Source organism: Triplophysa rosa, linkage group LG11 (assembly GCF_024868665.1).
Source record: "Triplophysa rosa linkage group LG11, Trosa_1v2, whole genome shotgun sequence".
Classification (NCBI taxonomy): Eukaryota; Metazoa; Chordata; class Actinopteri; order Cypriniformes; family Nemacheilidae; genus Triplophysa; species Triplophysa rosa.
In genome coordinates this window covers 19828712-19856678 of record NC_079900.1, presented here as the reverse complement: position 1 = coordinate 19856678, position 27967 = coordinate 19828712, and the positions used below count along the sequence as shown (strand labels likewise).

At 39.4% G+C, this 27967-nt stretch overlaps 1 protein-coding gene across 2 annotated transcripts; it reads left to right on the top strand.

Moving 5' to 3' along the window:
• The first annotated feature begins 79 nt into the window (after window positions 1-79).
• Window positions 80-27867, top strand: trip10a (thyroid hormone receptor interactor 10a). 2 transcript variants are annotated; one of them, XM_057346014.1, is made up of 15 exons: window positions 80-328; window positions 11744-11859; window positions 15000-15056; window positions 16076-16223; window positions 18344-18406; window positions 19681-19785; window positions 19970-20098; window positions 20215-20361; window positions 20445-20633; window positions 23872-24036; window positions 25645-25754; window positions 25965-26097; window positions 26181-26269; window positions 26337-26461; window positions 26542-27867. In XM_057346014.1, the coding sequence occupies exons 1-15, from the start codon at window positions 305-307 to the stop codon at window positions 26691-26693; spliced, it is 1752 nt and encodes a 583-aa protein (XP_057201997.1). In that variant the 5' UTR covers window positions 80-304; the 3' UTR covers window positions 26694-27867. The 2 variants fall into 2 exon arrangements, with proteins under 2 accessions (XP_057201997.1, XP_057201998.1); XM_057346015.1 differs by lacking the exon at window positions 23872-24036 and having other exon boundaries at window positions 82-328.
• Window positions 27868-27967: the final 100 nt, after the last annotated feature.

The window sequence follows — 27967 nt, the reverse complement described above, 5'->3', positions numbered from 1 at the left end:
ATGAAATTACACGAGGGTGAGTAAATGATGACAGAATTGAAATTCTTAGGTGAACTATCCCTTTAAGAACGAGAGATCTGGGAGTGACGCGGCAGCGCGATCCAGTTGATCCCTCGCGCTTTGCAACAGAAATTATGTTCGCCAGTTTAAAGTAGCTCATACCGATGACTGCTGTTTATACTCATTCTGTATCGCGCGTGAATGTGGACAAAAGAAATGACTCGATTTCTTTGATACTTTAAACATCTGTTACTCGTGATCTGGGATAACTTTTCAGACAGTGGAGGGACACGAAGAGCTGAACATGGATTGGGGAACAGAGCTTTGGGTAAGTTAGGAGAAGAAACTCATCCTCTAATCGCTCTGTTTATGTTGTTAGATATTTATCTTTCGACTACAATAAATGCGTTTTATGCAGCTGAATATATGCGGACATAACATTACAGGACATAACAAAAAAAAGCACACAATCGTTTTTTTTGCAGTTTGTTAAACAGATGGTTTTTCGAAAGTCTTAGTTGCAGTCGCATAATCACGATTGAAATAAACATCAACTTTAATACGAAATTCAACAGTATCATTGCGACAGCAGCGTCGCCGTTAATCTCTCCCTACTGCCCTAATTTCCATCTGCACTCGTTTTTTATAGCGACAAGTTAATGAATAAATATTATTCAATTCAATTTACTGTTTAACTTCAGTTTAGCTAATTGGTGACTTTTTAATGTTTTTATGATACCTGTTTATTCAAAGTTACAGCACTCGGTCTCAAGCTGTTCTGATAATGCCCTTGTTTACCTGTTTGAATAAGACAGTTTACTCTGCTGGTTTGTCTTGAATAAATGGTTATACTCCCTGTTTTTGTGTTTGTTGTTGATGCATTTAAGAGGTCCAGCAAACAGTCTTGGGATTTCAACAATAAAACGTGGTAAAAGTTGAGTTTATAGGCGACACTTTTTATTAGCGTTAAACAGTCAGACTCTTGTTCTGACCTCGAAATTTTCAGTCAGTTCGATTTCATTTCTCCTCAATGTCCCCTATACACAAGTTCCCGTGTTTTTCAGCCACAGACAGATTTGACTGACATCTGCACATGCATGCAGTACTGTATGTAAATGGGGCGTTAGGCAAAAGTGGGAGGAGATTTTCTGACCTCATTGCTGTCTCACTCTAGGCCTCTGTGCCCTGTCCCCTTTACATCTTCTAGGCTACTGCGCCAGCCTAATTAGTTGTGGCCTAATTTGAGAAAAACACCAACCAGTCAACCAGTCCGTGTTTACTTCACTAGAAAGTTTTTCATTGTGTACATATGTTTGTGCCGTCTTGTGTGTTTTTAAGGGCTGTCTGTGGTGACCAAAGAAGTGACATCACACGGGTCTCAGCTCTGTATTAAACAGAAGTGAAAGCTAAAAGGGATTCATATGGGCTTGCGTTTCTTGGACAGTGTGTAGTCAATACGGGCAGTCCAGGTGGAAAGTAGAGATGGTCGATAAATTTCGTTTAGTCATTTTCTCAAGTTGAACCACTTCATCTGCGCGCTGCTCACAGTTAAAATCCAGTACAGTACTATCTTTCTGTCATGATCATTCACTTACTGTTATTAGCAAAACATTGTTGATGTACTGTAGTATGTAGATATTTATGAACGTGTATATTATAGGAACAAAAGCATATTGTTTGAAGCAGACTGCTGTCTGAATGCTTTCTGTCTTGAGACCTGTTAGACTTGTGGCTATTGAGGACACCTTTCTGGGTTGCTCTGGAAGAAAATCTTTGATTTGTTTATTAAATAAACATTATACCAGAAAAGTTTAAAAGTTAAAGAATCTTTAACCAGTGTAAAGTAGGCTTGGTACATGATTTTCAGGAGACAAAAAGAATTTAAGTCTCAGAAAATGTTATATTAATATTTAGGTACGGTATATCGGCCAATATATCGGTTATCGACTTCCAATGTTCAATAACGATCGGTTATCGTTAGGCCTGTCACGATTATGAAATTTGTCTGACGATTAATTGTCTAGTAAATCATTGCGATTATGACGATTAATTGTCTGTTTTAGAGCTTTGACTTTTAATTCTCATACATTTTTTATTCAGCTTTGAAACGACCATATTGTTCTGAATATAAAGACTATGTTCTTTTTCTTTTAAATACATAGGAAAAAATTGGGTCATACTTTTAGGCTTTTACCTGTCAATAATACAACCGCCAAATACTTGTAAATTAAGTCAATTGATCAGGAGTGAATTGAAGACACCATTAAAATACTATCAGTCATAGAAAAACTTCTAGTCTGTTTTTTCTCACTTGCAAGACTACAATAAAAGTTTACTTCTATGTTAATGAGATTTTGTTAGACTGGTTTTCACACTGAAATAATATGAAATTATACTGCAGGTTATTTTGATGGTATATGCTTTAGTTTTTTTTAAAGTGATTGTGTTGTGGTGGTACATTTTACAAGTATTACCATGCTTTAGTTACAATATATACACAAAAATATGCAATATGCAGATGCACAACAGCTCCCCCTAGTGTCTTCTATAGAGATGTGCAATAATTGCGATGATCTGAAACCATCGCGATGAGACGATTATTTAATAATCGTAACAGCCCTAGTTATCGTCATCGACCAAAATTTACATATCGGTGCATCCCTAGTGGAAAGTGTAGGCATGTCTGCGGTTAAACGATTTGAATGACTAGCACGGTGTGATAATGAGTACAGGGACAGGGCGGGGATGTTGGTAAACCCTGGATTACTGTCGCTCTGAGCTGTCTAACCTGGTGTGGGTGTTTTAGTCATCAGGTGCCGTTCCCATGGCTTCACGTGGGCATCTGTCCACTCCTTGCTTGTAATGCGTAAGCTATTTTTTAGCATCTCTATGCAAGATTCCCTCCTGCCGCTTGGTAAGAGGCTGAGTGATTTCTATATTTATTGGTATGAATTCTTTCTACATGTCTCAAAAATCCAGCGCAGCAGGCTCCTTATTAAAGTCATTATAGCATGACGAACACCGGTAGCGTGTTTCTGTGCACTGTCGTGGTGGTACCCTGTTGCTCTAGGCTGGGACAATAGTTTTGCAGTGCACTTTGGGAAGGAGGAGTCAATGAAGGGGGTAGAAGTTCAAGACCAGGCTGAATACAGTGCTACAGATAAGAGGAACCCTGCTGTACATTATGCCCAGACTTGTTTTCATAGCTTCAGTGGTTGTCAAAGGGGATCTCTGCTTGTTTAAAGATTGTGATGATAGCGGTTGGTGTGAATTTGTTTTGAGTCTCCGCTGATGCGGATCTAGTGTGTGTTGTGTCATAGCTAAATTCATGGTATCTTTCTGGGAGATTCTCACCAAAATTGTCCAAGAAATGTCTGGTTTATTTCATCCCAAAATCAAAAGACAAGGAAGATTAGGAGCCCATTGATAAGATCACTGAAATGATTTGCATTGTGACATTATTTGCATGCCAATACGTTTAAAACTTCTGCCCCCAATTGCCTGCAGCCTTAGGGTACGTTTACACAACACTGATGTAGTTAAAAACGGAAGCGTTTTTGAAAAGGTTTACGTATACATGACACCGTTGTCAAAACGATCCACGAAAACGAATAAAAATGCTGTATTGTACATGCCAGGCCAGTGGATAGCGATGTCACTTTGTAAAGAAACACTATGTGCCTGCACGCACGCGCCTGTCCAGGTTTACCCAAAAGTGCTTTTTAATATCCTTTGTTTGCATATGTGTGTTTTTAGAGTTTGGTGTGTGTAAATAAAGTGCAGTAAATCTACACTTTGCTGGAGAAACGTTAATTAGTATTGAGTTATTGAGTAGCAGACACACACCACCATATGCCGCCATAGGGAATACTCGTGCATGCCCATGACTGAACATGTAATACGCATGTGCATGACATCTTTCCTGTCTCCTAAAGACTAGAAAGAATTTTACATATTTTTATTTCGACTCGCCTGGACTACTGTAATAGCCTATATACTGTATAGGCGTTAGTCAGGCTTCCATTTCCAGATTGCAGATGGTCCAGAATGCGGCTGCACGCCTGTTGACTGGCACATGAAAGCGGGAACATATTACCCCTGTTCTCGTCTCTCTTCACTGAATACCGGTCCATTTAAGATTTTAGTTTTTGTCTTTAAATCTCTCAATGGTTTAGCCCCTAAATATTTGTCCGACTTAATTAAGCCGTATGCTCCACTAAGAGCTCTTACAGTAGGTCTGCTGACCACTTGCTTTTGGCTGCCCCTTAGACTAAGCTAAAGAGTAGGGCTGACCGGGCATTTGCAGTGGCGGCCCCGAAGCTCTGGAATAGCTTGCCCCTCTACATTAAACAGGCCCAGACACTTGTTGTTTTCAAATCTAGTCTTAAAACTTATTTACAGTTTGGCATTTGACACTGTGAGAGCTGCTTCCATGTATTGATTTATTGTTTTTCTATTGACCGGTTTTATTATTGATAATTATACTCTGCATGTACAGCACTTTGTTAAACACGTGGTGTTTTTTAAAAAGTGCTTTATAAATAAACTTTGACTTGACTTGACATCAACGTTTTCTCAGTTTACAGGAGACGACAACGCTGTCATTTTCAAAATCTTCCACTTTGACACTCGTTTCGGTCCCCCGTTTTCAGTTGAAAATGTTGTTTAAACGATACCGTGTAGCATTTTTGTAAAGTATTTTTATGTATTTAGTACTTGTAGTCATTTATAATCATATGTTCATAAGGATAAAACTATAGTTACCATACATTTTCCATGGTCTTGGTACAGTAACCACAGTTTAACCATACAATTTTTAGTAAAACATAATACAAGTAAGTATCAACATGCCCAAAAACATGGTAACTATAGTTTTACTATATATATATATATAAAATCATGCTTTATTTTCATGAGGAAGGATGATGTTCTTTACTTAAACGCAGTAATGAAAATGTGTGTTTTCTACCTCACACTAGAGAACGTTTGAGTCATTTTCACCAAAGTAATATGACAATGCAAAGAGATATGGGAGGAACTATGATGGAATTTTTCTTTATTTACCACATTGTCATTCTTGGTTGTCACTGCTAACCAAAGTTGATGTGTTATGTAAATGATCATCATACAAAGATGCACACAAACAAGTATGTCCACATTGTCTTTAGCGTCTGCATGAACAACTGCCTCACGTGACGTTGTTTTGAATGAAGTTGAAAAGCGCTCTATTTTTCCCAGCGAGTAGGTTGTGAGGGGGTAGGGAATTATTTTCTTGTTCTATATTAATATCCTCCATTTTGAGGAGAGAGGAGGTGGAGTCAGCGACATGGCACGGCTTGTTAGGAATGTCATCCCAAAGGCACCTCCCTCCTTCCCACTTCAAAACGCATGTGTATGTCCAGGCGATAGATAGAGGTACTATAGTGCTGGGGGGGGGCATTTCCAGATATCATCATTACTCTCAAACGCTCAGGCCTGTACTTGAAATAGCCCCACCAAATAAGGAACTGGGGTAAAGACAGCAGAGCTAGATTTCTCTTTCATTTCAGAACTGTTTCGAAAAGTTTTTTCAGAGAACATGCTGACAAATGTTGGACAAATGAGTCCCTCTGTCTGTCTGTGTGTGTGTGTGGTTTTTCTGGGTGTGCCAAAGGAACTGGCATGTGATATTCATATTTTGGTTGAGCTGTGTTGAAATACAGCAGGAAGTGGGGACGACTTCCACTTCCTGTGTCCTGTCTGCTGGAACGCTTATGACAGGATGAGTTTACAGCCCTGAGGAACCCCCTGCCTCCCACAGATAATGTTACTAAGGGTCAGAGGTTGTGAGCAGGCAGTGAATCTATATGTTGTACTGTAAGGCAACACATCATCAGCCCTACATGTATTATTATCACAACCTTGAGTGTTCAGAGATGAGATGAGATGGGTGGGTCAGCACGGGCTGGTAGTCTGTAAGTGGGGTCTAGAAGTGATAAAAGGGGATAAATATAGAGACACAAATTCTCGAGAAGGTTTTAGCTTGTTACTCATACTCGCAGCAATAAATAAGGGCTGTCACGATGATTAAATAATGGCATGATCACAATTATTTTAGATAGCCACAATTAATATTGCACACCTTGATGAGTGAGACATTTATTTAAAGTAGGAGGCGGATGACACCATTGTCATCCCAGTTTTAGTTTATGTGCTTTTTTACAGTCAGGATTTACTGTATAGTCACTTTATAGTGATTTGTTTTGGTTATGAACACATTTTTTTCACAAAGAAACATTTTCTTCACTAAATACATTAGGACTGGAACAATAAGTCTAAGCGATTTAGGGCTGTCAAACGATTATTCGAGCCTAGTTGTATGCAAAGTAAAACTTTTACATAATATATGTGTATAGTAATTATGTATGTATAAATACAAACACAAGCATGTATAATTTTAAGATTTTTTTTAAATATATTAAAATTTAAATATGATGTAAATTATATAGAAATCTTAAAATGAATGTACACGTGTAAATATTTTTTAAATGTATGTATATATCTGTAAAAAATGTTTATTTTGCATACGATTAGTCGCAAATAATTGTTTGACAGCCCTAAATCGATTACCTCGACAGATGCAACACGACATTGCAACACATTAGAAAAGGTAAAATGAATTCTTAACTGCTGTAACAGACAATTAATCACCATAATTGCAATTATTTATTAGTCAATTAATCATCTGCCAAATTTCATAATCGTGACAGTATGTTAAATCTCTCTCAGAAAAGTCTTTGATATTTTTGTCCAATAAAACGTTATTTGAAGTTAATTTGTTAAATATTTGTTATTCAACTTTTTCAAGGTGCTTTGTATGAAATGCACGCGATCACTGTCTGGTGGACTGTGCCCCTGCCTATCCTTTACCCTTAAAATTAACCTTGGTTTAACTTTAGTGACCATAGTTTTATGTTGTTTTTTGTAGGAAAACCATAAAATTCTATGGTTTACTTAGGGCTGGGATGATATATTGTGTAATTTTATGCTCAGTTTCTCAATAGATTATGGTTAAATACTGCCACATCCAAAAGCCAGAGGGCGCTCTCGCACAGAAACTCTGAATATGGGAAACAGAAGAAGAACGATTTACAAACGTAAAATGCCATGCCAATGGTCATATTCTATTGCTGTTCTTCAAACCTTTTCAGGTATTTTCATGATAATAAAGTATGTTTATAATCAGGGCTCAACATTACCGCTTGTCCGGGACAAGTGAATGTTAGTATTGTTAAGTGAGAGAATTTTACTTGCCCGACCAGACAAGTAACTTGAAAAAAAAAAAAAATAACCGTAATAACAGTGCTACGAAAAAATGGGTCTGTGCTTAGAATAATAAGAATAGGTACATTAGACATAGGTACATTTGTCGTGGTTGTGCTTGTTTGTGTGTGACAATAATCAAGCGTAGCGGTGGGCGGAATGACCAAAAATCTATTTCACGGAATGAGTAATTTTATTTCATGGTAACAATCTCCCATTATAATTCTATATCTTATATACCAAAATGTTCTTAGATTGATTTAATTAATTAATTTATTACAGTTCATTTAAATGTAATAAATAAAAGTCCTGTTAACTTGAACGCTCAGTAGTACCCTTGTAGTAAATTGATAAACTGTAGTATACTATAGTAAGGTTCAATAACACTATAGTATCTAGGAATTTTACTGCAGTTTACTATAGTAAATATCACTGTACAGGGTTTTTTCCTGGCTCGAAATGAGGCGGAGGTGGTGCCATCCTGATTTCGTACACACACAAGTAGGCCTACCGTACCTTTAAGTGGCTTAACCATAGTGACTTTGACATTTTAAAAGTTCTAATAAATTAGATGAAAATGACAATTATTAAGTTATATAAAACATTACTTTTATTCAACCAAACAGAATTTTTTTTAATCAAATAAAGCTTTTTTTTATCATTTTCAACTACTTTTAAGCCCACAATAGCCAACTGAATTAACCAGTCTTTCTAAATGAGCAAAGCTCATTCACTCAGTCATGTTAATTTAATAAATTTAAAGAAATGAAACGTACTTGGATGCAAAACAAACAGCCGGCTCTTGTTCTGCAACTCTTTTTAGCGCCTCTGTGTGCTGATAACGAAACAGCGCCTCCACTGTGGCATAAAGACGCAACTGCAGTTACAAATGACAGTCTGTTAAATGCACGCAGCATTTCTTGTGAAGACACACAACATAATTTTGGCGAGAGTCTGAGGCGGCACGACATTTGACGGAGGCGGCCGCCTCCAATTTCTCAATGCAGGAAAAACCCTGCTGTAGCATACTACAGTAATGTTTATATGCTCGCCTACTTGTAAGTCGCTTTGGATAAAAGCATCTGCCAAATGAGTAAATGTAAATGTAATGTAATTTATGTGGACAAATATACCTCTATTGTATACCGTAGTAAAAAAATGGAAATACACAGAACTTAGAAAGAGTAAAACAAATTTAATTAAACAAAAAAAATATATGGCCCTAATTTATATGACAAGTCAGCTGCCGTATAGTAAATTGAATGTGCTGTTTCTCCCTGCCGCTCACTCACTGCACAGAGCAGATGCAGAGAAAGACCATCCTAAAAATGTGTTCCGTTTATATTGCAGTTTAGACCTACAGGGCAGAATGTATTTGGTTTTCTCTCTTTCTCTACTGCTCCTGTATGCTCCGCTGTGCTTGCGCGTGAGGTGTCCACTCTGTAAAAGGTCCGGGTGCTGCACCGCTCTTGCAGTTGACTTCCGCCTTATTTTGTTCCAAAGACGTCACGTTATTATATTAAGTAACATGTAAAAAAAATATTTTTGAAATTTGTGAATCGATTCGAATCGCTAGCATTTTGAATCGATATTCATTGCGAGTCGATTTTTTTTCTCCCACCCCTACTAATTTATCCATCTGTATGTAACATTAATGTCTTTTGTCAGTTAATGATGACAACAGACATTTTATACTTGTGCTACAACTGTTTGGCCTCTGTAGCACAGTGCTGTGTGCAAAAAAAGTTAAGGTACAGCCCTGACACTAATAATAATTACTGCTTGCCTTTGTTCTATAGCAATCATGGAGAGTATTAACAAATTTAGGTGGCCGTAGTGGACACTAGGTAAAACTAAGCAAACTCGACCAATTAGGACCCGAAACAATTATATTGACATTTCAAATGAAATCATTTTTTTTTATCTTCGGACAAGTAATATTTGTACTCGGACAAGTGAATGACAAATTTACTTGTCCGAAGGACAACCACATGACAGTGCTTAATGTCAAGCGCTGTTTGATGATGATGTTTGACGAGTGTTGCTTTTTCAAGTGCACGTTATTAGCGATTTAAAGGGGTCAAATGAAAGGGCTAAAACAAATATTATGGTTTGTTTTAGATGTAATGCAATGTTTATACACCATTTAAGGTTCAAAAACGCTGTATTTTCCACATACCGTGCATGTTTGGATGTTTTTCGTGCATAGTGATTGGTCGAATACTGCAAGCGTGTGATGGAAATGTAACACCTTTTACCATATTCGGAACATCAGGATCCAAAGCAAATGTACTGACAATTGTAGGTGATAAAATGTCATCGGTACTTCCTTATATCAATTCGAGCCCGAATCTGATCCGGAAAATGAACATGACGTGGCTGCGGCGGCGACGATACAATGAGATTTACAGGTACGTCCACCTTACTTGCGTATACATTTGGGTGGTCTTAGTCAAGTCATACCACGAACTGACGTAGATTTGTGGGGGTGTGGTTACACGAGGCGTTTCAGGCAGGTCTGGGTGAGCATTCGCTTTTAGATAGAATGCATCTTTTGTTCCCACACTTTAATTTTTGCAATTTTACGTGTCTAATACATGCATGGGCAACTTATAACACACCAAAGACACAGAAAAACACGTATTCGCACCATATGACCCCTTTAATCTCGTAATGATTTTAGATTGAGCAGTACTTCCTACTGATGAAAGTGCCGTAGTTCACAGAAGAGGTGTGCATAAGAGTTTTCCTGTGGCTCAGTGGTTAGAGCATGGTGCTAGCAACGCCTAGGCCATGGGTTCGATCCCAGGGGATTGCACATAGTCAGAAACAAGTTAATTAAGCAAGGAAGTGAAAAAGTGAAAAGAAAAAAGTGAAAGTGACCTATTAGTCAGATATGGTGACCCATACCCGAAATGTGACCTCTGCTTTTAACCCATCCAGAGAGTAGTGAACACACGCACAGCAAGTCGTGAACACACGCAGGGTTCGTACGGTCATGAAAAACCTGGAAAAGTTATGAAATTTTAAAATCGAACTTTCCAGGTCCGAAAAAGTGTTGGAAAACGAATAAACCAAAAAAGTTTTGGAAAAGTCATGGAAGTTGTCCAAAGAATACCTGTAAAAAATAAAATATGTTTAATTGCTAATTTTAACTAATTGGTAAATCAGGCGATCTTGCGAACAGGCAAAGCAGATGGAGTGCTCACTGCGAGAGGGCCCTTGCTGCAGCCAGCAACGTAACGTAAACGTAAATGTCTCAAAAAATGTCTCAAAATTTAGAAAATTCCAGGAAAATGCCGATTTAATAATGCTTGGCTTCATTCAGATAAGTATAATATATGGCTTGAAAGAGGTCATCATCCAGGATGTGCAAAATGTCGACTCTGCTAATTTTTTTTGACATTTCGAACATGGGAGAGGCAGTGTTAAGTAGCCACGCTAAAGGCGCGAAGCACCAGTCTGCCATTGCGCACAAAGAAACTTTGAACACCATCACCGGGTTTTTTAATCCGAGGAACGCCATGACACCCACAGCCAGCTGCGGTGCTTCACTTAAGTCCTCCATCAAACAAGGGACCATTTCGGATGCTGTGTCAAGAAACGAAGCCCTAACTGCAAAGGTATTGTGGGCACTAAATGTGGCTAATTCTCACTATTACAAGTCGTGTGAAGATATAAGGCAAGTGTTTCCTGATATGTTTCCCGACAGCAAGATAGCTGCCAGATTTGCATGCGGCGAACGTAAATGTTCGTATATTTCCACGTTTGGACTGGCTCCTTATTTTAAAAAACTAACTTTGTCAAACATATCGAAGCAAAGAGCGTATGTGATGTTATTCGACGAAAGCCTGAATCATTACTTATAGACGAAACAGTTAGACATGCACGTTAGGCTGTGGGACGGAAGTGAGGTGAAGACTAACTACATTGGCTCAGAGTTTATGGGTCATGAATTTTGCCTCGAAAGTAATGGAGAAGTCATGGAAAAGTCATGGAAATGTATTGGTAAAAATGTGTACGAACCCTGCACACGTACACCCGGAGCAGTGGGCAGCTATCACTGCAGCGCCCGGGGAGCAAGTAGGGGTAAGGTGCCTTGCTCAAGGGCACCTCAGTCGTTAACCGCCGGCCCTGGGAATCGAACCGGCAACCTTTTGGTCACGAGTCCGACTCTCTAACATCCACCCGTTGTAAAAAGAAAAGTGACATCTAGAGGATAACATTCATGTTAATGAATATTTAGTACTTGCGGAAATATGAAAGAAAAAAAAATCGATTCACAGCTTTTGATAATCGATGTTGAATCGACCGCCTTTTAAAAACAGATTAATCAATTTTTTTATTTTTTTTGCCCAGCCCTATTGTACACCAGTCTAGCTTTGCGCATTTGTTTTTAAAGTCAGCATTGACCTGTGTCTTGTTTTTGTGTTACCTGCAGGACCAATATGACATCATTGACAAACATACACAATATGGGCTGGACCTGGTGGAGAAATACGTGAAGTTTGTGAAGGAGCGAACAGAGATTGAACAAAACTATGCAAAGCAGTTACGGTGAGTGATTTGAGTATGGGGTCAGTGCAGCTGCGTAGAGTGTATGCTACACGCACATGTGTGGACCTGCAGCGTGCGTGTTCTTGCAGAGCTTTGGCTAATTGTGAAATGAATGGGTCTTGTGACTTGTTTGGAACAGAACAGAACATGTCTGCATCTCAGAGCGTTAGTGTTTGCTTTGGACCAGAGGATAAGCGCATACCCGCATGTCTGCTCGGTGGCTCATTCAACGCCAGGCCTTGACACTCGCTTGATTCTCACGCTAATCTGTGTGTGTTTGGCAGCTCTACCACACTGCTTCATGTTCTGCTTACTACACAGAGAGAGAGAGAGAAGAGAGAGAGAGGAAGTGGGAGCAGACGAACATATGACTTTAGGGATGTGGATACAGTGAAAGCATTTGTCAGTACATTTACATTTTACATTCATACGCTTGGCAGATGCCACTTGCAGTGCAACTGAGTCCATGACCTTGATGGTTACTAGTGTCATGATCTACCTCCCCTCCTGTGCAAAGATAACACAAAATGCATCAAGTTTTTTAACCAAACTAGTAGTTAATAATAGTTCTGTCCCTGTTTCTTAAATCTTGTGTTGTTCCAAAATTAGAAATGTTAAAGTTAAAGCAGCCTTAATACAATAAAAGTGCGTACATATACTTTTTGCTATTTTTCACATTTTAGAACAGTGGAAAGTAATTAATGGTATTAAACAACATAAATGAAAATGGAAATATAGAACTTAGGTAGTGACTAGAGCTGCACCATATAAAGGCAAATGTGATACAGTATGCAGAAACCCCCTAAATAATACCATATTCGTGATGCGATACAATAATACTGTAAGTTTGTAATACAACATCTAAAAACTGAAAATTGCATAGCCAACTTAAATGTTTCATAGTCTTTCTCGGAGAAGAAAGCATCATTGCAACTTATGAACTGCCTTGTTTTACTGTTGCAGTACATAAAAACAAATGTTATTGCAAACCATTGTGATATGCACATTTATGATACAGTATTTTAACCCCTTAACATGCACAGGGCCCATGAGCTCATGGAAAATGTGTTTTTTATAGTGTCTGCATATTTATTACCTTCGTTATACATTATCATTTAATCAACTATTACAAACTATGCATCATTTAAAAGATGAAACACTTGACATTTATGTTCTGAACTTCAATAACATGTTCAAAAATAGAGGCGATTATATAGGAGTTTTTTGTTTGTTTATTGTGTAGTCCTAGTACTAGTGACCAAAACTTATTTAAAAAAAACACAACCAAAATTTTCAAAGCTGCAATCCATAACTTTTGCCTCTGTATGCTGTATGCTTTTTGTTTAGAAGAAACAGCCTTAAGTTAAGGTTTGAGACATTTTGGTTGGACAGTGTTATAGTTTGTTTTATTTTGTGCAGAGACCTTTTATTAATTGCAGGTTAAAGGTGCAGTATGTGATTTCTGAGAAACGCCGTTAAAAATGTAAATCGACACCTAAACAATATATTTTGTGCTTATTTGCAAAACATCTGTTCTGTGTTTGTTGAAAAAAATCTGTTATATGTAGGATTTGGTATCGTTTGGGTTTTTTCGATACCTGTGCCAAATCGATACTTTTAAAACGGTACCGGTGCCTAAATCGAAACTTTTAAAAAAGAGCCACCAAACACCGGTGGATGACATTAACGTACAATATGTCCAATTAAAAAATATTTATTAAATGAAAAAAATACACAATAAATTCACAATTAAAGTTTTAAGTGAATGTGAAATGAGCTTGGACAATAACATTGCTAGAAAGATGTTATAAGTGTTTACTGTTTACCCTCCAGCTACAACTAAATGCTGACCATAGTTTATATTATTTGTGTATTTATTTAAAAACTGACAGTATGTATAACGAATAAGTATAATTACAGTATATGCCTAAACATGCAGTCAGAGTAAAAAGCACAGGACAGAAAGCACAGGAACATGTAAACAAACATCAAGTCAAGTGTACACATATTTTACAACTGTTTAAATAGTACAGCTGCAATGCAAATGCCATTTGGTAACTAATTAACACCCAGATCATCGTCCTGAAGTAACGATGAAAACAATCGTGGTACAGCTTTAACTCCTGGATCAATCTATTAAACTCCCCATGCTCTTCTCTCTTCTCAAAAATAGGGTGAACCCAGTATCGTCTTTTTCACTTCCTTTGCTCATTCAGGCAAAAAACAATAAACTCATCTTCGCTGCTGCTGGAGAAATGCATTTCTTGTTCTGCTGTTGTAAGTACGTAAAGCAAACAGTACTAGTAGCCTGTATTGCTACGTGCTAAGCTTTAAGCTTTTCTTCTTCTCAGCAGCCGAAGCCTGAATAGCGGTTGAGCGCCACCTAATGTTTAGGCGTGAAATGTATTCTCCATCAGCGCCATCTACCGTGCGAGCGTCAAATAGAAGAGAGCGAACATTCGTTTCATCTTTGATATGAAAACTTGGTTCGTCGGGTATTCGTTTCGCTTTTTCGCATGTACCGCAATCTGAACGGGCCTTTATTCAAGTTTTATGCAAGTTACGCAAGTTGCCTCTGGTGGGAACGCTCAGTAAGTCAGCATTTAAGTGGCACCGAAATCTGCGTTTTGATTCGGTCCAGTTACATACCGGATATATAGGTACGGCACCGGGTTTCGGTACCCAACCCTATTTATATGTCTTTGGTTGTTCTTCATTTGAATTATTATTTTGCATGGTGTCAGCTATGATAAAGACATGATCATTTCATGGCTGTGTAGCACATTCTATACTTTGAGGGGGGGAGCAATGCAGGGAGGGGCGTGTTTCTTTTGAGTAGTAGTGTGTGTGGTTTTCAGAAATCGCGTATCGCACCTTTAAGTGACCGTAGATCAATACTAAATATAGCTATATTATTACAGCAATACACTTCTCTTTGACATGCCTAAAACACTGATGTCTTTGTTTAGAAGCAAATGTTTATGCAATAACTCATGTAAATGCTTCACGGTCACCTGCAGGGCTTGTTCTTCCACCTTTTGCCATTTGAAACTTGTCCACTTGCAAATATCATTATTGTGATGCAACTGATGCATCAGGCAGTGATTTTTCAAATCCAAATCTTTTTATCTGGTTTCTAGAAATTTAACCAAGAAATACAGCCCTAAACGAGGCAGCAAAGAGGAGCAGGAATGCAGGTAATGTTGCACGTTTCATCAAATACATCCTGCTTTTCCTCACAGATGACAAGTGATCTATCCAACCTGAACAGTGTAATGTTAGATGAGAAATCTGACAAATCCCCAGTCATTTTAATCAGATCACAGAGCTGTGTCTGATGTTGCTACGGCGACTGAGCAGCGTTACCTATGGGATTGTTGCCGACTACAAACAAACGCACATGAGCTCAACAAACAAACGCATAGACGTGCAAATTACTTGCCGTATTCTCCCTCTGGAAAGCTAAACTAATGAAGTCACTCATGAAAATCAGGCATCGTTTAAAGCAGCCACAGAAATACAGATGACAGAAAATATCATTTGTAACACATAATTTATGTAAATGGGCATATGAAAACTGGGCAGAGATATTATTGATTCATATTATTTGCCCTGGCCACATGGTTTTGGACAATGAAGAAGAGTCATTTCAGGAGTACTTTATATTTTAGTAAGAAAAAATATTAAGCAGGATACTGTTTTTTTTTCCAATTTCCGCTTTAATTTTTTTAAAGGGATAATTACCCTTAAATGGTTTCAAATCTGTATAAATGTCTTTGTTCTGATGAACATAGAGAAAGATATTTTGAAGAATGCTTGTAACCAAACAGTTCTTGACTACCATAGTAGGAAAAATTACTTTATACATTTTGTTTGTTCTGTTGAACACAACAGAAGATATTTGATAAGAATGTAGGACAGCAAACAGTTCTGCAGCACTTTTGACTACCATTGTACTTTTCCCTACTATGATAGTCAATGGGGTCCAAGAACTGTTTGGTTTCAAGCATTCTTCCAAATATCTTCCTCTGTGTTCATCACAACAAGGAAATTGTGCAGATTTGGAACAACTCAAAGGTGAGTAATTCATGACAGAATTTGGGGTGAATTATCCCTTTAAATGAGGATGTAAACACATCATCTTCATCACATCATGTCAACTAGCAACGTATCATCTCTTCTGTGTGATCTCTTCATATGTTGAACATGTTTTTAGGTTCTCCAATCACCAGGCTTTTCTGGACATCCTAAATGAGCTGAACGACTATGCAGGTCAGAGGGAGCTGATCGCTGAAAACATGATGATGAACATCTGCATCGAGCTCACCAAATACTTACAGGAACTCAAACAGGAGCGCAAGATGGTGAGAGACTGAAAGAACTGGGCCAGGCTTAAAATAAAGCTTGCTGTGGGACAGAGGACCAGGGGGGGAAGAATGCAGAACGGTTTCAAACACTTTGGGTGGATGGGCCAAAGAAAAACTATGGATTACATGACATCTGTGAATTCTTGAGTATTTTTGAATCATTGTATTGTCCAAAAGTTTCTAAGCATGTGTCTACATGTCCTAAAGTTCATTTAGAGACAACAGTTTTACTAAACAAAATGAAAAAAAAAAAAAGCTTCATAAATGTCTTTTGGCTGAGAACAGACGTTCATTTTATATTCATCTGCTCAGCCGCAGCAGAACCATTTCAATGAAGGATGATGATTTTAATGCAGCGAAAAACATTACATAAACATAAATGAATTTGATTTAGGGCTAGAGCAAAAAAATGACACCCCTGATTGTTTTCTGAAGACAATGATGGGCTGAGCCTACCTTCCCAGTGGGTCGACCCGACTCGCCCCGTGGCTACACCGGAGGCTTGAAGGAGCAATAGTGGAGAGCATTTAACAATTGGCATGTTTAGAAAGTAACATCAGAGTCTCTTTTGGAGGAATTGTTTTTAATTTATGCCACACTGGAATGCTTTGGGTTGAGCCCACTGGTGTTTATCTCCATTAAGAACAGTAGATGCTCCCCAGATAAACTAGACATCGTCTCCTCTTCTTTGTCTGGGTCTGTGAAGTGACTGTAGTGCCTGCTGACTCATCATCTAACAATGGCTCGTATCTTGAGTTGAAGTTTTATGACATTGAAGAACAAGGTGTAACGCAGTTTAAAACAACATTTGGGTGACGTCTGAACATTTGCATACAGTGTGTCGCAGCTCAGCTGTGTCCACCTTTCTTCCACCCCAGAATCAAGAAAGTGTATTGCATTATGAGAGATCCCCAAGTCATATATATAGGGATCAAAATGCAGACTTTGTATAAAGTAAAGAGTAGGGTTGTCACGGTACCATAACCATATCTTACGATACTATACCTTATGAAATATCACGATACCAAGTAGTATTGCGATGCTGTGTCATGCTCATAATTAAAATCTACAAAATAGACCAAATAGACCAAAATTCCTTAATACACAGATCTAAATTAAACATGTTGTAATTATAGAACTGTATTATACTGCACACTACAATATTTGCAGTATTAACTGTAATAATTGGATAAGTTTTAGCAAATACTGCAGTATGCTTTAATATTTACTGTGGTAAGATTTAAAAGCACTAGTGTCTAGTAATTTTAGCAACGTTTACTGTAGTGACTACGGAAGACATTTTTTTAACATTGGAACGAATTCAATCAATGTGCGCCATTCAAAATAAAGCTTGATAATCGACGTCACGCCACATTGAATGTTGCGCCATCTTGGGAGGATGGCTGCTAGAGCATTCAATGCAGTGTTTTGTTATTCTTCTTTGAATAGGAAATATAACTATCGTAGGTCAGTCTTGCTGTGTTAAAAACTGCAATAGTATTACGCAGAGTCGTTCAGGAAAAGCCCATGGTTCTTTCACTTTCGACTTCTCCATATATCAAACAAAACAAAGTAACGGTCCATATCAAAACAATAATAACAGTGGAGTATAATCCTCCCAAGATGGCGGCGCCACTGCAACATGCAACATAGGGCGTCAACTTGACATTCTCTATAGCAATGCTTTTAAAGGAAAATGTTAGGCTTACTTTAAATGTGACTAAAACGGCCAGTAGGTGGAGGCAATTTTTTTGTGTGTCATTGAATCATTCAACCAACTCGTTCAAAACAGCTGATTCATTCAAGAACGAAGCAAGTGTCTTGATGAATGACTCACTGAATCATTAAATCGTCCGAGTCGTTCAAAACACGGATTCATTTAGGAGAGAAACACAGCAAAAAGACAGATGAAAGTGTTCAAATGAACGTTAATGCGCATATGCAACATTAGTTACGGCACTACGAGACTGCCTTTTAAAAAAACAGAGCGGCATTGCTGGAGCCCCCCAAAACATCTTGGCATCGCAGGTGTGGGGGGTTTAAAGAAAAAAAGAAGCTTTACGTTGCGAAGTTATAGTAACATTCTCTCTCTTTTTCTCTTTCTTTGGAATGTGCAGCATCTGATAGAAGCCAAGAAAGCACAGCAGTCTCTGGAAGGCACCTACAAGCAGCTGGATAATGTAAGTCTGTCTCTGTGACTGGTCGTGATTGACCGGCGTGTCCCACCGTGTCTCTGATCATCTCATTGAGCAGACAGATCAGTCCTCTCCTGATGACTTCACGTCGATGTCAGACACTTGCATTAGGGCTCTTTGTTGTGTAATCGCTGACTACGGAGGCTGTTTTGTTCTCATTGTCTCTGCTCGGAGCAGGTTTGTGCGTGCCTGTGTTTGGGCGATTGATAGTGATTGTTTACACGCCGTTTCTGTGGCTGTTGTGTTTGGTTAGGTGAGGGACAGAAGCGTAATCAGATGCTTTCAAATACGCTCTTAAAGAGACAGTTCAACCAAAAATCTAAATTCTGTCATCATTTATTCATCCTCATGTTGTTGGAAAGCTGTATACGACTCTTCTGTGGAACACAAAAGGAGATATTTAAAGAAATGTCAGTGGTTTTGTGTGACCATATGATGGACGTCAATGGGGGCCAGTGTTGTTTGTTTACCAACACTCTTCAAAATATCTTGCTTTGTGGTCATACAGGTTTAAGATGAGGCGAGGGTGAGTAAATAAATGAAATGAAAGACTTTTTAGGTGAATTATCCCTTTAAAGGTGTAACAGCCAAAATATGTCAGCTGTTTACAGTGAGTGGATATTTAAACCGTTTAGGTTTCTAAACATGCGGTCAGAACTGACCCCGTTTGTTTATAAGTCTCCCAGGTTGTGTATAATTTATCAGTGCGTGCTGTTTTAAAAAAACAACAACATTTGTTTATATGTTGATGTTTGTATAAAATAAAGTGTACATCATTTTCCAGTCAGAATTTCGCTGTTCTTTTCCATAAAATAGAAAGTTGTTTGTAATGAAATGGGATACGAGTGGATGTGTAATAGGCAAACAAGCCCGGAAAGGCTGTCCGAGGATGCGCTGAGGTGAAAGTGAAGGCAGATTGTTGAAGAAGCAGGAAGCAAGGGTTTTTGAAAAAGGCAGGAAAGAAGTGATGTCATTAAAGGTGAAGCCGGCCCGTGTTTTTCACATAACGACAGTAAGTGGAAACAGACTGTAAAAAAGTAGTTTAACACTGTATGACATGTTATCTGAAACCATACAATGGATTAACAAACAAAATTTAAGTAAATTGTGAAAATACTGCCACACCTCAAATATCATTTGTGTTTGCATACATTTGACATGCAATGTCTGTTGTGACATAATGAATGTTGTAGCCATTGTTCCAACATAGAAAAGAAAGTGACCAACAGTAATCCTTGTTATTTATGTGATGTGTGTAGAGTAAAAAGCGCTTCGAGAGGGAATGGAGAGAAGCGGAGAAAGCTGCACAGTACGCTGAGAAAACCGACCAGGACCTCAACGCCACCAAAGCCGATGTGGAGAAGGTACGTTTGTGCGTTTGTTACTCTTCCGAAATGTTGCCACACCCTTGCATGCTGAACATCCTCACGACATGCCATCTCATTTTCATCGTATCCTAATGTCATTTCCTTGTTCCACCTCGCGTTCCAATGCCTGATTTCACTAAACTGTGCCACTCTGTGTGTGTGTGTTTATGGATGTAACTAGGCTAAACACCAGGCGCACATGCGCACGCACATAGCAGAGGAGTGCAGGAACGACTACGCTTCACAGCTGCAGAAGTACAACAAAGAACAGAGCAACTTCTACTTCACAGACATGCCTCTTATTTTCAACGTAAGCTGCCTCGGGTCTCGACATGTTTTAACACATTTGTTCCCCTCTGCTTTCTTTCTAAAGTGTTTCCCATACAATCTTTAATAAAGCAACTGATATCTGTGTGCGTGCAACAGAAACTGCAGGACACGGATGAACGACGAATCAAAAAACTCTCGCAAGGCTACGTCCTGTTTGCAGACACCGAGCGCCACGTCATGCCCATCATCGGGAAGTGTCTGGAGGGAATCAGCAGAGCCGGCGTGAATATCAACTCGAGAAACGTGAGTGTGCCGCCATGTTCCCAGAATAGCGTACGGTCGTACGCAAGCCGACGAATGAAGTGTATTTTCGTTTTGTTATTCAGGACTCAATAGTACTCATCGAGCAACATAAGTCAGGCTTCGAGAGACCAGGAGATCTTGAGTTTGAGGATTACAGTCAGGGCATCAACCGTGCCTCCTCAGACAGCAGTCTCGGCACTCCCAAAGGTCCCCTGGAGCTGCTGAGCAAGAACAGGAACAAAACCTTTCGGTTGTTCAATAAGAAGACCAAGGTAGGCGTCACTACTTCTGAAATTTCATTGTTACTGGTGGAGATGGAAGGAGTTTACCCTGCTGGATAAACCAGGTCATACCAGTCTAAAGTGGTCTGGCTGGTGTTCTGCTCAGGTTGACCCTGACAGGTGGATCGTAGTCCACCTGACCAATCACAAAGCAGGATTGACCAGCCAATGATCGTAAATGACCCAGCAACTATTATAAACTGGTTTCAGCCGAATTTTCCAGCAGGGTATGACCTTCCTACAGGTTGGTAGAGAATAATAACAGGGTATAGAATACGAGTTTAGAAGATCTTGGTCACCTTGTCTCCTTTACAGAGAGATGCATGATGGTTAAATTCACCTCATCCGTTCTTACCCTAACTCTCAATCTCACACATACCCCATACAGATCCTCACACTTTTCAAGAATGCATCTTTTGCATGGCTGTTTGGCTGTAAGCGGGGGGGGGGTGGAAAAGACCCCCAGCTCTTGTTGTTTTGCTCGGCGTGTGACCGGCGCTCTTATTGGTAACATTCTACTGCATTTGTGCTTCTCTTAGGGCATGGCATAGACCCTGCTCTATCTCCCATTGGGCTTTAAAACACAAACACACTAATGCTATTATACATCGTATAATATATCCCTCAGTCCCATCACAATGACACCCTTGTGTACTGTCTCCTGTCAGAAAAGACGCTTGGTTGCATCTGGTTAGCTTGTTAAGGAGCAAAATCCTCTTAAAATGAGGGTTGGAGGCGAAGCATAGCAAAAAACATTCTCCTCTCTCCAGTCATGTGATGATTCCAGTTCACGTTGAATTCAATGGATTGTCTGAGATTTCTGCTAAGGTCTGAAGGAAGATGTTCTGGAAATAATAACAGTTCTTCCTGACGCCTGAATAACCCCACTTCCTGCTTCTTCATCGCTTGGCCTTCTTCATCTTTTCCATCAGCGCTGTCAATCTGCTTGAGTTTGTTCAGTCTTCTTGTGTTTTATTAGGGTGTCATTATCATTGTATTGATTCATTCTTTTCCTTTTGAGTTGGCAAATGTGCGTTTGTGTTTTAGAAAACTTGCACTACAAATCTTCTTTGCTCTTTCTCAACCAATAGCAGTTCAAACTTCCTTCGCTGCTTCATGTTTTGCTCTCTCTGCATGTCCCTTTTCCGGTTGAGACAGTCAGAGCTGGGGGGAAATGTTTATTTTTAGCGCTCAGTCAGTCATTTGTTTTGGAAAACAGGACTTGCTGCTGATCATTTTAATCTTCAGAACGTTGAAGTTTTTATTTGAGGCTAAAATGTATTTGCTGTGTTCCAAAAGACATTATGAGCTGTCTACCTTGACATCACTGTTGGTCCTTATCTAAAGTAGCATCACATCCCAGCTAGCACAGGTACGCCTGTCTGTAAGAATCTGGAGAACATCTGCTGTGCAAAAACATCTCATAGACGTATTAGAAATAAACTGTTTACATACATTCTAAATTATAAACATCTTAAGGCCAATTCACACCGCACAGACAAATGCCACCAGACACCGACAGTCACTTGCAAAGACTGCTAATAAGTTTGTTAAATATGTATTTTTGTTGCAAAATCTTGATTAATTTGTGGTTACCATGTTGTACTGAACCTATTATTACACTATATAACGTTTACAGCACTGGCTTTGCCTCAGCACCACCGGACCATGCAGACGATGCACATACTTCACTTAAAACGAAAAGAACAGAACGGACACAGACATGTTGTTTTTTGCAATAAGGTAGCTAATTATATACCGACATATTAAATAAATAAAAGTGAGAATTGGAATGCCTACCTTAAGATGTATTTCTTTGAGAACCTGGTTCCGGTTGCAAGAAACCCCTCAAGGTAAGAAAATCCTTAGTAAAATTTCCTTTAAAATTAGAATGAAGAGTTTTCTTACCCTAAGGGGTTTCTTGCAACCGGACCCTGATGTTTTGGGAATAAGCTTAAAGTTGAGCATCCAATGCGGAAAGCGTGAATAAAGAAATATTTTCGAATTGCTCATTTCAACCTTTTTTTTCAACCATTTCAACGTGTTTTATGTCATAGATTAAAACGTGAAAATATTTATAGGTTTTGTTAGCTACAGACCTTATTTCAGGCGATTTACCTTTTACCGAAAAACCATAGACTTTGGGGCGATGGAACCGGAGTCTTAAAATGCTAACTCGCTTCCGGGGTTTGCATACAAAAATACGTCATCTCTGTGGTACTCAATTGTCAGGTCTCTCGTGTGCTTTAAAATATTTGAAAATCTCTCACTGCGAGTTACTGTTTATTTAAGTTAGTATGTCTTTAAATTTTGTTGGCTATGTAGACAGCTCATTTGTTTTTTATAACACAACTAAAATGTCACAGCAAATCTGCGTGCTAAGACTCTCTGAATTACAGTATGTTCATTTCAAGAGTTTTTTGTTTCTGTGTACTTAAATAGAAACCTCATCATTTAATGGGGCAAAGAGTGGCTTCATGAATTTAGTTTTTTTTTTTATCGTAAACCTTTATTATTGTACAAAATACAACGTGAACAGCTCAGTTTTGGTTATTTTTTGGAAACTGCTCATGTTGTCTATGCTTAAGCTGCCTTCAAGTCTTCTGGAAAAGTTCTTGCATGTTGTAATCCTGATTTTGGTCTAAATAAAATGGACGCGTTTCATTATTACATTCTTCCTCTTTTTTTGGCATCGCCACACAAACAGGAAACTTTTTAGTAATAATAAAACCAAGCGAAACTCATTTGAAATGGGTGCGGTCTGCTGCGATAGAGAATTAAAGTTGATTGGCTGTTTGTTTTAATATTTTTTTTCAAGCAGCACACAAATGCAGACTAAATTGTAGTCAACATTCACAATGAAACTTCCCTCATATATAATGACAACATCGTGGTGGCATGTATGTGCTCATTTCATAAATATTAACATTTTTATATGAATTGAAGGCAGCTTTGTGAGGTTTTACTGATAAAGCCACTGTTTGCCTCTTCATCTGGCTGATGGCATTGCTGGTGTTGGGGCTTTTAGATTTTGGGTGGTTTGGGGTTCCTTGTCTTGCTTCTGTTCCTCTTGCAGAAGTCGGTCCAGTATTGTCCTCGTTGCTGTTTTAATGTTGCTTTGAGGTGATTGATGGTGTCCCCTTGTCATATGTTTTGTTTTCCCCCTCCACCTTTCTTCCACCATCCTGTCCTTGTGTTCTTCTGGGCTTGTGTCTGGTGTCTGTCCCAGCTTCCCTCATCTATGCTCAGTCCTTTCTCCACCCCCCCCACACCCTCGCCCGCTAACGGACCCCCTTCCCCCAAGTTTGGCCGGGACCCCCTGTCGTACTGTTTGAAGGAAATCAATAAGACAGTCAAACCCAGAATCTCTTCCTTCCGGACCCTCAAGAAAACGGTGAGTGAGTGAGATAGGTCAGGGGCCAGGCAACCTGCCAAACTGTGTGCCACGGCTCTTTGAGGCATTCAGTGCCCACTTAAAGCCTAGATTGATCTGGGTCTGAGAAATGGTCATGTGCATGAGTGGTCACAATGAAATCACATCCGTTTCACTGCACATCTAATGGTTTTCACTCACGAGTTCTTCACCTGTTTCGACCACATTCTTTAAATCTGCACTTCTTGAGGTGTAGCCAAGGCTGGCGTCACGACTAGCCAACTCCAAACAACTCGTAACGGTGGGGAACGTCACACCTACTGACTGAAATCTCGCCATCCTCAGCCCTGCGGCTCTGTCACGCTAACAGATTGAGAATGTAAGCGGGGTGACGGATTGAACAACTGCCTCCGACATGTCTCTCGGATTCCCCATCACGTATCACGGTGTCCCAGATTGGCAACAAATCAATTTGGCACTCGTGGAAATGAGAACAGGAGTACAATGCAAACGTAAATCATGTTTTAAAATGACTAAGGGTGCAGTTCACAGAGCGACGAAGATGTATGATGTGTACCTGCAGAAGTAGAAAATATACATTATGTGAGCCGGGGGCTGTTCTGCCTCTGCTTTCTTGTTATTAGTTATTATACAGTAGGTAAGAAAAAGACAGAAGCTTGGTGTAATATTGGGGGTGAGAAGAAGTTCATTGATCACTGAAAAAAGAGTCCATCCCACTGCATGCTAAAAATAAAATGTGTTGGATGTTCAGAATTGGCAAACAAATGTGAGTAGGGTGTAAGTATCTGGGGTTGTAAAGGGACCGTTTTATTTTTCACCCTCATGTCACTTCAAACCTGTATGACTTTCTTTCTTTTGCAGAACACAAAAGATATTTTAAAGAAAGTTGGCAACCAAACAACACTGGACCCCTATTGACTTCCATTGTATGGACACAGAACCACAGAGACATTTCTCAAAATATCTTATTTTGTGTTTCACAGAAGAAAGAGTCATATACAGGTTTTGAATGACATGATGGTGAATAAATGATGGCAGAATTTTTATTTTTTTCTATCCCTTTAAAGTCGCTGGCACATGCGGCCATGTCCCCAACATTTATCAATATCAATTCCGAAACCGGCTAGTGACGCCAGGCTCGAAAAAAAAAAAAAAACGTTTTCTTTCTGCTTCACAATATGCGTCTGTGGAGGAAACTGTAATAAAGTATAAACTGATGTGGGCTGTACTGTACAAAACAGTGTCTGGTGCCAAGTAGTTCACCTTTGACCACTATCATGACTTGTAACACCATACAAGGGTATTTCCTATTTACCTCTCATATATCACAATCTTAAAATAAATTACTATTTTAGAAGATGGTGTTTCAGTTCACCTCTTCTGTGGTGTGGTAGGTGTGGCTAACACCGTGTCCACACCGGACGCATCGCGACAATAGAACACATTAGAACCCATTATAATTTAAAAATTTGTCCACATTGGATGCGGGCGACGCGACAATCCCGTTAGAACAAGCTCTGTGTGTCGCATCGCGCCGCATCCGGTGTAGACGCGGTGTTAATGTATGAACGTCTATGAGTGACAGTTTCTCTCCGCCCATCTCCTCAGTCCGTGGACGCAGAGGGCTTCACCCATCTCCCTCCAGAGCAGCGCAGGAAACGCTTACAGCAGAAGATCGATGACATCAGCAAGGAGCTGCAGAAGGAAGTAGATCAGAGGTGAGCTTCCCGGCATGTTGTCTCTCCGACGACCATCGCTATGACAACCAGCCCCAGCAGAAACCTCAGGGTTACCGGGGTCTGGGCTTTGTTTACAAAGCTCCTCTGGTCTCCGAGGAACAGAATGTGTTGAGTGACACAAGTCTTTGTCTTTTGTCGGTGACATTCAATCTTTCTCTCCATCTTAAATAAATATGTATCCGTGTGCAGCGAGGCTCTGGGCAAGATGAAAGATGTGTATGAAAAGAACCCTCAGATGGGAGATCCTGCCAGTTTGACCCCTCAGATCGCTCAGACGGCACAAAACATGGAACGACTGAGAGGAGAACTCAACAAATATGAGGTTTCCATTTCACACGCTCTCTGTAAATGGTTATATGCTTTACAAACACTATCTCGACACCCTCGCGTCTTTGTTTGTCATAGTGTTGGCTCACGGAAGCAGGGGGCCGCGGAGACTCCATTCGATACTCGACGCACTCGCTGAATAACAATGGCGCACACAACCACAACAGGTCGGTCAAACACAATCAAATGCGCATGTAAACATGAGCACTTTGAGGGAACATATCTCTTTTTCAGTCTTGGAGCTCTCTCAGATGAGACCGACCCCTCCCAGGCCATCTACACTGAGTTTGATGACGACTTTGAGGGAGAGGAGCTGGCCGCACCTATCGGTCAATGCACAGCGCTCTACAATTTCCCAGGTACAATTATACGCCTCTCAGGCCTTTTTGGGAATATACACCCATCCTGTTTCCTGACTCTCACCTTCCTCTGCCCGCAGGCTCCAGTGAGGGGACCATATCCATGCAGGAAGGGGAGGTGCTCTTCGTAGTGGAGGAGGATAAGGGCGACGGATGGACGCGGGTGCGCCGGAACAACAGTGACGAGGGCTACATCCCGACTTCATATGCCAACATCACACTTAATAAATGACATCATCTTTCCATTTATTGCAGCAGAGATGCACTATACCAAACACTAGCTTCACATTAGCAGTCCTAACATTTACGTCCCAACAATCTTAGAGAGGGGAAATAGTGCACCGTGAGCTAATACACTCATTCCCTTAAAAACAAGTGAATTTCTCAGGGTGTGTATTGTGTCGGTATATGAGAAAGTTGGAATAATTTGTCTCATTACTTAACCTACATGAAAAACAGTGCAGCAGGGTCCACAACCTATTTGGTCAACAGACACGCCAGGTCTTCTGGATCGTCAGTGAACACGATTCACTCAACACGGCTTCCACGAAGATCTGACATCAGAAATCATTTGAACGTACTGGAGCAAAAATTTCTTACACCATCTCTGCTGACAGACATTCAGAAAGCCCTCCCCTCTCTTGTGTGGAACAGCATTGCAACTTGGAAGTATTTGCTCTGATGATCTGAGTGGCCAAAAATGACATTTTACAGTAGAAACATGCATATGCTTTTCTGTGTGCAGTAACATTGGTCTGAATGCCACATCCGCGAGTCGATAAGACCTTACCTTAATGTATATAGAAACCCTGAGGAATACCATTTAAGTAATAAGTGGTTGCCATTTTTCTAATAAGACTGTTTCACAAATACACAAGTTAAACAGACTCAGCAGTATAAAATAAAGACAATCAAAGCCGCCTCGGAATCGACAGAATAAAGTCAAAGTTCTCTTGTCTAAAATACATAGAAAAGTTTGTTGAAAGAATATAATTTATTCAGTATATAAATAAGTGTATATTAAATGATAAAACCAAATCACGTTTTAAGAGCTGCACATGTTTGTTTTTTCCAGATAGGTCAACAAAGTATACTCGCAACGGAAAGCAGCAAACTTTTTTTAGGCAACTAGGAGTTGTTTGGTATATAAAATAATATATTTTAGGCATCACAACACCACTAATTGTCTTTCTAGCTTTTTATTCTTGATGAATAAAGATTGTATAGGTAAAAAAGATTTATGGGGTACAGCCTCTGTGTTCTACATTTGTTTTGTTTTTGATTGAGCCCAAGACCAAGACAGAATTGTTTGTTTAGCTAAGGTGCCTTCAACTTTGTGTATATACCATTATTCAGAATACACTATTTTATTGTCTATATAAATGTCAAGCACATTTCCAAGTTCATATGATGTCTGGTCTGTTTCTTTAGCTTTTGGTGAAATGTTCTACTCCATGAAAAAATATTCATGGCTTATTTGGAACGAGTGAATCTCTGTTTTTAACA

What these genes read in the sequence shown, in the direction of transcription:
- trip10a (XM_057346014.1), top strand. Translation starts at nt 305, where the DNA reads ATGGATTGGGGAACAGAGCTTTGG. An exon ending in CCAAAGCCGATGTGGAGAAG is followed by an intron (nt 19,786 to 19,969) that starts GTACGTTTGTGC and finishes GGATGTAACTAG; the next exon opens with GCTAAACACCAGGCGCACAT. An exon ending in TGAATATCAACTCGAGAAAC is followed by an intron (nt 20,362 to 20,444) that starts GTGAGTGTGCCG and finishes TTTGTTATTCAG; the next exon opens with GACTCAATAGTACTCATCGA.